Genomic DNA, 12,095 nt, shown 5'->3' with positions numbered 1-12,095 from the left:
AGTATTTCTTTCCAGTCCTAAAATCTGCATTGTTCACTTCTGACACTAATATGAAACAAAGACTTCAACGCTGATGACATCCGTAGCATTTTTCTGCACTTCAGTTCCTTTGTTTGCATTGACAGTAATAGCCTGCTGACTGTTTAAGTTAATTCAGTCTTCATGTCTTATTTAAACATTCGAACTTTTCACCACTCTCTGCAGCTTCTTGATACTCTCACTAATTGACTCAATTTTATGTGCAGCTATTTCGTGTGTCCCAAAGACTTTTGGTAACACCTTTCCTTGAGTTTCCTCACCACTTGGGCCACACATAAAACTGTAAGGATCATCGTTTATGTCCTTATTACGATATAAGAAATGTGTTTGTGTGTGTGTGTGTGTGTGAGTGAGAGTGTGTGCATAAGCGCGCGCCCCGTGAATAATCTTGATAGAGTGATTTGACGGGATGTATAGAAATTTATTATTTATAACGATGAGTGTCGGCTTTGTTACCCAAGAAGAATAAAATCTGGAACTCATTTTCAACAAGGGCGGTTATTGCAATGTCATTGCCGTAATCACCTGTCATTCACTGACCCTTGAGCAGCCCCGGACTCTTTTGTGATCTTGAGAGTAAGCAGAGCATTGCTTTCGCCTTACGGGAAACAATGAGTAATTGTTTCTTTTTCCAAGCACTATTCAGTGCTCTGAGTTCATTTCATCAAAGCCCGGTCACTATCAGAACAAGTAAATAATGCGCCGAAGTTTCTTCGGCGCAATCGAGACCTTGTACAGCGCATAATGCTGTATGAAACTATTAGCTATGAAACTATTATCCACGGCCCATGAAACTCTCAGCCGCAGTCTATGAAACTTTCAGCCACAACCCGGTGGTGGCCTGTGTTGTTGGCGCCTATGGCAGTGCCAGACGCACGACCATGGATAAATTTAACCTTAAATAAAATAAAAACCACAGAAGCTAGAGGGCTGCAATTTGGTATGTTTGACGATTGGAGGGTGGATGATCAACATACCAATTTGCAGCCTTCTAGCCTCAGTAGTTTTTAAGACTAAGGGCGGACAGAAAAAGTGCCATCTCAATACTTTTCTTTTACAAAAAACTAAAAATGAATCGCTCAACAGCAAAACGAGTGCTTGAGTAGCGTTGTCGCCAGATACATCGTCCCGTATAAGTCATTCAACTATTTTTTGCTTGCCAAATGAAACCTTCAAAGTTTTCTTCCGCGTTCGGTGGTGTTGACTGTCACTGGCTTAGGACAGACAAGGGCAAATTTGATTAGCATTCGTATCAACAAGCGTCCTCTACAATTTAGCCAGGCAGTTTTAGTCAGTCCTGGACACAGCTGAAAATTTTCCAAGTATAACAAAAGAGTGAATTGTAGGTATTATTGGTAATGTCCATAGCACCGAAAAACATGCCTTTCTCTACTGTGCTGACGATCTACGTAAGTGCATTATAAAAAACTCTAGTAATAATTTCTGAAATTTTTATTTTGTTTCTGCTACTTCCTACTACATTTGTAATATTTCACGCCGCTACTTTAGTAGTTTTCTACGTTCTCCGTTCCCTTAGGCACTTCCTGGTGATATTGAAGTAATTGCTAGCAGTTTTTAATCGGGGCTCTTGAAATTACTCTATTATACACACACACACATAAACACACGTCTGAGCTTCACTTTGATATAAAAATAGTGTCGTCCAAGTGTTTATGCTAACGAAACTCTTCCCATTATAACAGAAAAACTGATAAACTCTCAACAAACTACCTTCTACAATGTACATTATACATGTTTGTCAGTTAATTCAAAACATTATTCCCCTTTTCTTCCAAAATTCCATAACAAGCATTTCGACTCTCGATTGAACCAGAATCACCGTCTTCCATTAAGCCATTAATACCTGTTCTACTGCAACCACAATCTGTGACACTAAGTGTCACCAAAGCAATTTCCCTTCATCTGTCAAATGCAGTCTCTGTTCGCTGATTCCTAGATCTGGCGTTATTAGTTCGATACACCTCCTGCTATGCATAATCAATATTTATCAAGGTTTTTTCCCGATGTACCTACGACTTAAGTTACCTAGTATGGTCCGCTGGTATAGGGGTTAGTGTCGTGGCATGCCACTCAGATGTCGCGGGTTCGCGTCTGCCCTAGGGCGATGAAAAATCATTGGCACTGTATCATGATCAGTTGCTGTTGCAGTGTGGGGTCTGCAGTGGGAGGTTGAAAGCAACATTCTTTGGAAGCTTGAATTCCAAGTCAATAGCCCCTTTAGTGTGCTTGTTCCATGTGAATAGGTTTCATCTAGTGAAACAATAATAATAGATAAATTCCCAAAAATACATATCCTGTCCAAAAATAACTTACTTATTTATAGAGGAAGGACTTAACAAGAGAAAGAAAATTCATTTACAGAGGATAATAAATTTATTTTATCAATGCATCTACTGTACAATAAAAAATATCAGCTTCCAGAATAGTAAGTCTGGGTTCATGTTCCTGTTTTTCCAGTTGGTCCAGTAAATCATAGCTGCGGTTTATTCTGATACAGGTTTAGGGGCGGATCTTTACTTTCCCAATAGGTGGCCGTGGCCATGTGATAGTCCACCTAATCCTCCTAACTTCTTTCCAATATGGTTTCCGTGACTGTATCCACTGGAGTGGCTGTATCCATTGGCATAGTTTCCAGCACCCAAGAGGCCACCATAGCCACCGTATCCACCGCCGAAGCCACCGTTTAGGCCTAAGCCTAGACCACCAAGTCCAAGGCCTCCATAACCAAGGCCTCCATGGCCAAGTCCTCCAAGTCCTCCATAGCCAAGCCCTCCATGGCCAAGTCCTCCAAGTCCTCCATAGCCAAGGCCTCCATGGCCAAGTCCTCCAAGTCCTCCAAGGGCTAATCCAGGCTCAGGATCAGCACTTCTTTTACCAATGTGTTTGTTAAGATGACCATGTGACAGACCACCTAATCCTCCTAACTTCTTTCCAATATGGTTTCCGTGACTGTATCCAGTGGAGTGGCTATATCCATGGGCATAGTTTCCAGCACCCAAGAGGCCACCATAACCACCGTATCCACCGCCGAAGCCACCGTTTAGGCCTAAGCCCAGACCACCAAGTCCAAGGCCTCCATAGCCAAGGCCTCCATGGCCAAGTCCTCCAAGTCCTCCATAGCCAAGGCCTCCAAGTCCTCCAAGTCCTCCATAGCCAAGGCCTCCATGGCCAAGTCCTCCAAGTCCTCCATGGCCAAGTCCTCCAAGTCCTCCAAGGGCTAATCCAGGCTCAGGATCAGCACTTCGTTTACCAATGTGTTTGTTAAGATGACCATGTGACAGACCACCTAGTCCTCCTAATTTGCTTCCAATGTGGTTTCCATGACTGTATCCACTGGAGTGGCTGTATCCATTGGCATAGTTACCAGCACCCAGGAGGCCCCCATAGCCACCATATCCACCTCCGAATCCACCATTTAGGCCTAAGCCCAGACCACCAAGTCCAAGGCCTCCATAGCCAAGACCTCCATGGCCAAGTCCTCCAAGTCCTCCAAGCCCTCCATAACCAAGGCCTCCATGGCCAAGTCCTCCAAGTCCTCCGAGCCCTCCATAGCCAATTCCTCCGTGGCCAAGTCCTCCAAGTCCTCCAAGGGCTAACCCAGGCTCAGGATCAGCACTTCTTTTACCAATGTGCTTGTTAAGATGACCATGTGACAGTCCACCTAATCCTCCAAACTGCTTTCCAATGTGGTTTCCGTGACTGTATCCAGTGGAATGACTGTATCCATTGGCATAGTTACCAGCGCTCAAGAGACCACCGTAGCCGCCATATCCTCCACCGAATCCACCGTTTAGGCCTAAGCCCAGACCAAGCCCATGGCCTCTGTAGCCAAGTCCACCGAGCCCTCCAAGACCTCCATAGCCAAGTCCACCGAGTCCTCCAAGTCCTCCGTAGCCAAGTCCGCCGAGTCCTCCAAGACCATGACCAATCCCTGGAGCAGCGTCAGCCACGAAGGCTACCAATAGGAGGGCGAACTAAAGAGAAAATTGAGCAATTAATCATGATAGATCGACCACAGATAGATAAGAAACTTATTTTTTTTATCGATGGATAAACTCTTTCACTATTTTAGTGATTATGAAGTTCCTGTCCATCAGTCGAAAATGGTATTGGCTTTTGTCGAATAGCTTCCATTGAATATCATATATATTCAAAGACATAAATACTTAACATACATCAGATATATAAGAAAATTCATGTGAAATCAGATTGTTCTTTGGCTAACTGTATCAAGACTTAAAACAATTTCCATGAACACTAACTTATGTACGAACTAATTATCTTTCATTTAGTGCTACCTCTTTCGGAAAACATACACACACACACACGCAAACACACACACACATATATATGTGTGTGTGTGTGTATATATATATATGTGTGTAATATATATATATATATATATATATATATATATATATATATATATATATATATATATATATATATATACATACATATATACATACACACATGCACGCATAGATAGACTGAAAGATTGATAGATATACTGATAAAATCTATAAGTGTAAATTTGACTTACCAATGACTTCATGGCTCTGTCCACTGACAGATCTTTGCTGAGTGGTATCTGTCACGGCAATGCTGTCTGTTTCGGGACTTACCCTTATATATACAAGGGGATAATGCGAAAATCACCCCTCGGCCACGCCCAAATTTCAAGAAATGATGCCATTGACCATGATTCAACGAGTCCAAAATAAACAGGGACCTTGAAATTTTAGTTTAGTTCCATCTATTACGCCTGTCATCTCCTCACATCTCTGTCTCTCCCTCGATCTCTCTCTCTCTCTCTCTCTCTCTCTCTCTCTCTCTCTCCGCTTCATGACTCTGTCTTTTGAATCACTGACTTTTACAGAATATTTTCATTAAGAAACATAAATTTGCTTCTTCTCTCTATCTCTCTCTCCCTCTCTCTCTCTCTCTCTCTCTCTCTTCTCTCTTTCTCTCTCTCTCTCCTTTTGACTGTCTTTTGAATTCCTTAGACTTTTACCAGAAAATTTTCTTAAGAAATAGATAGAATTTTTCTCTCTCTCTCTCTCTCTCTCTCTCTCTCTCTCTCTCTCTCTCTCTCTCTCTTCTGACTGTCTTTTGAATTCCTAGACTTTACCAGAAGACTTTCTTCTGAAACAGATAGAATTTGACTTTTCTCCAGAATATTTTCATTTTCAAGCTCTTTTGAATCTCTCTTTTCAGAATATCTCTCATTTTGCTCTCTCTCTCTCTCTCTCTCTCTCTCTCTCTCTCTCTCTCTATCCAGTTTGTGATCCGGTTTCTGAGTCTTGAATCAAATGAGCTTTTTACCAGGACTATTTTTCTTCAGAAAGTGACACAACTCGCTCATTGTTTCTTTTTATTTATTATTTTCACCAAATATTTTTCAAGGTCTGTTTTTTACCATCATTCAGATCCGATCGTTAATAGTGAGTTTAGATTTTTATTTTTAGGAATACCACAGTCAGTAGACTGAATCTTTAGGAGACGACAGTAAGATCCAGTCCCGTGTTTAAAAAATAATTCCTTTGTCGCGGTTCTTAAATATGAATTTTTGCTCCCAGCGGATGACATTGTTTTCTGCAGTGCTCATGTGAAGAGGTATAAGAGGTAGTCAGATATATATATATATATATATATATATATATATATATATATGTATATATTTTATATATAGTATATATATATATATATATATATATATATATATATATATATATATATATATATATATATATATATATATATATGTGTATATGTGTGTGTGTGTGTGTGTGTGCGTGCAAAGTGCAATGCTAACACACATATACATGTATTTTCTAACAGGAAAAGAGATGCACATACATTAAAAAATAAATACTTTAAAGGTCTTATTAATAATGAAATGGAGAACCTGTCGTCCAAGTTTAATTTCATTTAAGAGTTTCTGAGGCTTTAATACTCTAAAGTCATCAGGATTATGCAGATGATCCTGCAATGTTATAGGATATTAGCAGTAATCCTACGTAAAATATTATTTATTTTGGGCAAATAAGTCTTCAAACAGTACTTTATTTGCAGCAGTATTTTTTTTTATTTTCTTTTCTTGATTTAACAAGTAATGGAATTATTTGTCGAATTAATTGTTTTTATAAATCCATTTAATCTCATTCAATGTGGAACTTGACGTGCTCAGATGTTCGTAGTAGTTAGTTATTACAATGTTTCCTAAAGCCGCTACAAATTCCACATCATTGCGGCAGACTGTCACGCATCCAAAATGATTTGCGTCACAGGAAGTACTTCAGTCAGAAAGGTATTCAGTAATACGAGATGAATCCCTTAGAGAATGTAGTAATTTGCTTAAGAATTACACGAAAAATAGATAATTGCGTGCATTTGCGAAAATATAAATTATTCATAACATTATCCAGAGTTCGGATGTGATAAATATAAAGCCAGTTTGGTAAACTTTTAAAATTAAGAATAAACAAGTAAAAAATAATGTCGCGAAGTTTCTTCGGTGCAATCGAGTTTTCTGTACAGCCGCTACAGCGTATAATCAAGGCCACCGAAAACAGATCTATCTTTAGGTGGTCTCGGTATAATGCTGTATGAGCCGCGGCCCATGAAACTTTAACCACGGCCTGGTGGTAGCCTTTCCAACATTGTTGCCGTAAGCATGATCATGGCTAACTTTAACCTTAAATAAAATAAAAATGTACTGAGGCTGGATGGCTCCAATTTGGTATGATTGATGACTGGAGGGTGGATGATCAACATACCAATTTGCAGCCCTCTAGCCTCAGTAGTAATTAAGATTTGAGGGCGGACAGAAAAAATGCGGACGGACAGATAAAGCCGACGCAATACTTTCTCTTCAGAAAACTGAAAACTATCTCAAAATCAGTGAAACTGCACATTGTACATTTTACGTACATATATGTGTAGAATGTAGAGATACATGTATCAACAGCTTAAGTTATCAACACCGAATTTCATCAGTGAATAACCCTTCAACCTCACGCCAAATATATTTCTCGCAATCTTATCCATCCTTCAGTTACCTTCTTCCATCTCTTTTCTTGTATCTTACTCCCTTATCCTCATCCTCCACTTGGCCTCATGACTTCACACCCAGCAAATTCTGACTATCAAGAAGAATCCCCCTTGATTCCGAAGAGATCTACGCCGCTCGGAGCCAAGATCTCTGAAGGTATTTTCATCCGAGATTGCCCCAGCATGCAAACTCATCCCCGTGGGCGATCAAGATTACCTGGGAACATAAAGATCTTGGCAAGTCTCTGCGGGAGAGTTCCCTCGGGTAATAAATCTTTTATTCTGATCCGTACTTCCTGAAGAAGATTCCTGAGGGAATCTCCTCGGTGAAGGAGCGTTTACCGATGCATGCTTTTGCGAAAGATTCCCCACCTTTGCCTTTGTAATTCCACGTTACCAGTCATTATAGCGATGAACGTTATTATTATTATTATTATTATTATTATTATTATTATTATTATTATTACTGACTTTCATTTTTAGTGCCAAAAACTCTATCTTAACTAAAATGATAAAATAGCTTGTGTGCATTTTCTTATTGAAATATACGCTGGTAAGAGAATTTTTTTTTTATAATTCATAATTAATGATTTCGTCTTTCTATCGATCAGGCTCTCATCCAAATCTAGTCAACTTGTGTGGGCTGCAAACGCACATACGCAACCGCGCGCGCGCGCAAGGCACAAACACAGACACTACAAACATACAGATATATATATATATATATATATATATATATATATATATATATATATATATATATATATATATATATATATATATATATATATATACATATATATATACGATTGTCAACTAGTATTTCAGGACAGAGTTTAATAGCACCTTGACTGTCTTTCTATTGGATACTACCAACAATAGTCAGTAGCTATCAGGAACAAATTGACTCTAAAGTTGACTGACATGGTGGGTTTTAGCAGGGTCTGCTTATACTGCTTATATTGTAATATATATATATATATATGATATGATATATTTAATATATATATATATATATACATACATATATATATATATATATATATATATATATATATATATATATATATATATATATATATATATATATATATATATATATATATATATATATATATATATATATATATATAAAATATAAAGTGTATATACTAGCTGACATTGCAGAAACTCCAAGCATAGAACACACCAAAATGTAGGACACACCCGGATATTTATTTATCCCAACCTTCTATCTGACAGGAAAAAGGAATCAAATCTTATCTATAGTGTAATATCAAAAGAATTTCTATTTATAGGTTTTTAAAAATATAAATACAGTATACAAATTATAAAGTGAAATCTTTCACAAACTCATTATAATACTACTTTAACACAAAACTTAACTGTAAACAACATTTTTAGTTTCACCATCAGAAGCAGAATAAATAAATTCTTGGGTGAACTCATCCTTAACAAGCAACATAAAGCTGTCTGTGGGAAAACATGATCTCGATCTCAACAGTATAACAGACTGTCCCTTGCCTTTGCTGATCGTGATCGAGAACGCGAGTCTGAAATTCACTGGAAATTCGGAACAAGGGTATCCGTGGGATAAAAACTGTTCCACCCTTTCCCTTTCCAAAAATCTTTTAACGATAAGTAAATCGAGTTTACAACGATAGTATGATGTTCCAAAAATGTACACCTTGCCCCTGATTACATTGCCTGACATTTTTGACATTTTATATTTCACCCCTTCTTACCCCGACTTCCTATCGTGGCTGAACTTGGACTTACAGGGCACAGGGAGTGTCACTATTCATCTCAGCGACCTCAAAAACTATGGATCAGACACTAATATCTGTCGTTTTTGGTTAATTTTACATACCACCCCCTTCCCACCCCACCCCCTTTGTACCAGTGATGTCTTACCCACACAGTATTCTTTTCTTAAGGCATAGTAGCTGAAATGAGGTATGATAAACCCATAGAGTTTATTTAGCTACTAGGTCTATGGGCTGAAATTGCCCTTCCCAATCCCCTTTGGTGCCCTTTAGTTGCTAGTGATGTCTTGAACAGTATTCTTTTCCCAAACAAACAGTATTCTTTTCCAGACATTAAGTCATACGTATTCCAAGTTTGGTTACATCCAATGCATTTTGTATACTGGAACATATATAGCACATTATAATTTTATATATAAATATATAGATTACAAATATATAAATATGCATACACACATATATGTAAATATATATATATATACACACACACACATATATATATATATATATATATATATATATATATATATATATATATATATATATATATATATATATATATGCCGTGATTTATATGGAAGTACCAGCATTCTGTTTGTGCCTAGAATAATATATGTAAATATGTAAACGAAGGAATTATACTGTAGTTGATAAACGTGATATATATATATATATATATATATATATATATATATATATATATATATATATATATATATATATATATATATATGTGTGTGTGTGTGTGTGTGTGTGTGTGCGTGTGTGTGTGTGTGCTTACAAGCTTTCGATTGCTTACGTTAAATCATACGCAAGAATCTAAATAAGCAAGAACCGTAATACACTACGCATTGCATTACTGTAAACATGCATGCGCAAACATATAAACAATTTACCTCCGAGATCACTCGCTCTCACAGTCTTATTTCTGTATCACTATCGCACCCAATGGAAAATAAAATAATCTTAAAAAAAAAAAAAACTAACATTAAAAACCTCAAGGCTACCAGGTGAAAAAACTCCAAAACGTCGCAGTTTTTTCCATAATAAAAGGTTTTGTTCTAATAAATCGCTCTCTTTTTTTTTTTATCTAATAATAGAGCACAAGATAAGCATAAGCGCACCAAGGCCGTAACAGGATAGAAATTCATTATACAGTCATGCGTAACGGAGAACCGTTCATTGTCATTACCGCCGTTTATCTCTGTCCCTGTCTCTCTTTCGGTCTCTCTGTCTGTCTGTTCGTCTACGTAAGTGTGTGTGTGTGTGTGTTTGTGTACGTATTCCCCAGGGTGTGGCTGACAGCTTCTGGGACAGGTGGAATTATTCTCACCTTTTCGTTCATCATACCGACTGAAAATTGACAGGCATAGACGGAAACACACGGCGACAGTCGTTCTGTCTTCATGGTACGATGATGATGCGTTAGTATTATCGTAATGCAGGTGATAAATTGTATTACAGATTTCTCGATCGTATTTCACCTGTCGTTTTCCTTGGTTCTGATATAACCCACCACAGTTTGAGGGGGATGGTTGATCGCTTCCATTTTGAGCTGTTTTCCATGCAAGAGTACTTGTAAGGTAACTGTGAAAGCAATTTTTCAGTGCAGGTGGGGAGGAAAAGTGGCGGCGGTTTGACGTGCTACTGGTGAGCTTTCTATGTAGGTATAGAGTTACTTTCCATGCGAGAGTGCTTGTAAGGTAACGGTGAAGGCTAAATTTCTCGTGGGGGGGGGAGAAGGGTTGCGGTGGTTTGACGTGCTACTGGTGAGTTTTCTATGTACGTATAGAGTTACTTTCCATTCAAGAGTGCTTGTAAGGTAACGGTGAAGGCTTAGTTTTCAATGGGAATGGAGAAGTGGCGAAGGTTTGACGTGCTACTGGTGAGCTATCTATGTACGTATTGAGTTACTATCCACGCAAGAGTACTTGTAAGATAATGGTGAAGGCTTGGTTTTTCGTAGGGGGGCAGGGAAAAAAGTGGCGGTGGTTTGACGTGCTACTGGTTTGCTCTCTATGTAGGTATACGAAACAGCTAATTATGTAGAATTTCTCTGCACTAGGATTCATGCATGTAATATATTAAGATACCGAGAAGTAAAAGCTTTAGCAAAAGATATACTTTATTTCGATGCTCTAAATACCTTTTAATATTTCCGTGCGGTTACTGAAACATTTTGTTGATTTAGTTAAAAAAAAGTTAATAACTAGGATAAATTTTAATATTATAAACACTAGCATCGTCCACCGGTTCGGAAATCTACGGTCTATGCACTCCCATTTTCAATTTGAATTTGTTCGCGGTAAAGCTAGTATAATTATCTCATAATAACGTTATCCCCTCCCCGTCCCTCATCCCCGTCCCCTGCCTCCCCTCCCCCTCCCCCTCCCTTGCCTCCACCTCCTCTACATTCCCCCGCACAAAGCCAAAATTTATGCCTTCTTGTTTTGCTATGAGAGAAAGATGGCCATATAAGGAAAATAAATTATAATGAACAGCTACTGTGCACCATAATTTTAGGTAATTTTATAACCACACGTCTTGGCATACAAGCTGAGTCATGGAAAAGAATAATAACTGAAAAGGATAATTGCTGATTCAGAAAGTGGTGCTCAAATTTCTTGAAGAAAATCCTTATGAGCGACGCAAGTGCACGAAGTGTTAGTGGAAAATGGTTTAAGATAAATATAATAAAATACATTAAGAATAAAGGCAAATGGGGAGAAAGCCAAGTTCATTAAATGGGAAAGGATGAAAAAAAAAAAGTTAATGATATGAAATGAAAAGCACACACACATACATATTTATATATATATATATATATATATATATATATATATATATATATATATATATATATATATATATATATATATATATATAAAATTTTATCACACCGTGATTTATATACAATCATGAAGCTACAAATGTTTAATATCCGATTTACGCTGCGTCGTTGGAAGGTACTGTGTCGAGGGATCGAGACCCGGCGGTACCGATCCATTTATCACTTAAAAATTCTCCTTCGGTGACAATTTCCCGTCGGGGATATTCCCGAAGTAGCGTGAATTGGATATTAAACGACATTTGTAGCTTCATGATTATATATATATATATATATATATATATATATATATATATATATATATTATATATATGTATATATATGTATGTATATATATATATATATATATATATATATATATATATATA

The 12,095-nt window shown here is 37.5% G+C and overlaps 1 protein-coding gene across 1 annotated transcript; it reads right to left on the bottom strand.

Annotated features, from left to right (window-relative positions):
* Positions 1–2,414: 2,414 nt before the first annotated feature.
* On the bottom strand, positions 2,415–4,668 carry LOC136842073 (uncharacterized). The gene is made up of 2 exons (XM_067109456.1): positions 4,604–4,668; positions 2,415–4,034 (listed from the first exon to the last, which is right to left on the bottom strand). Exons 1-2 carry the CDS (start codon positions 4,613–4,615, stop codon positions 2,574–2,576), a joined length of 1,473 nt encoding a protein of 490 aa, XP_066965557.1. The 5' UTR covers positions 4,616–4,668; the 3' UTR covers positions 2,415–2,573.
* Between the last annotated feature and the right edge of the window lie 7,427 nt (positions 4,669–12,095).

This window comes from Macrobrachium rosenbergii, chromosome 9, assembly GCF_040412425.1.
Source record: "Macrobrachium rosenbergii isolate ZJJX-2024 chromosome 9, ASM4041242v1, whole genome shotgun sequence".
NCBI classification, from domain to species: Eukaryota; Metazoa; Arthropoda; class Malacostraca; order Decapoda; family Palaemonidae; genus Macrobrachium; species Macrobrachium rosenbergii.
This window is presented reverse-complemented; position numbering and strand designations above follow the sequence as displayed.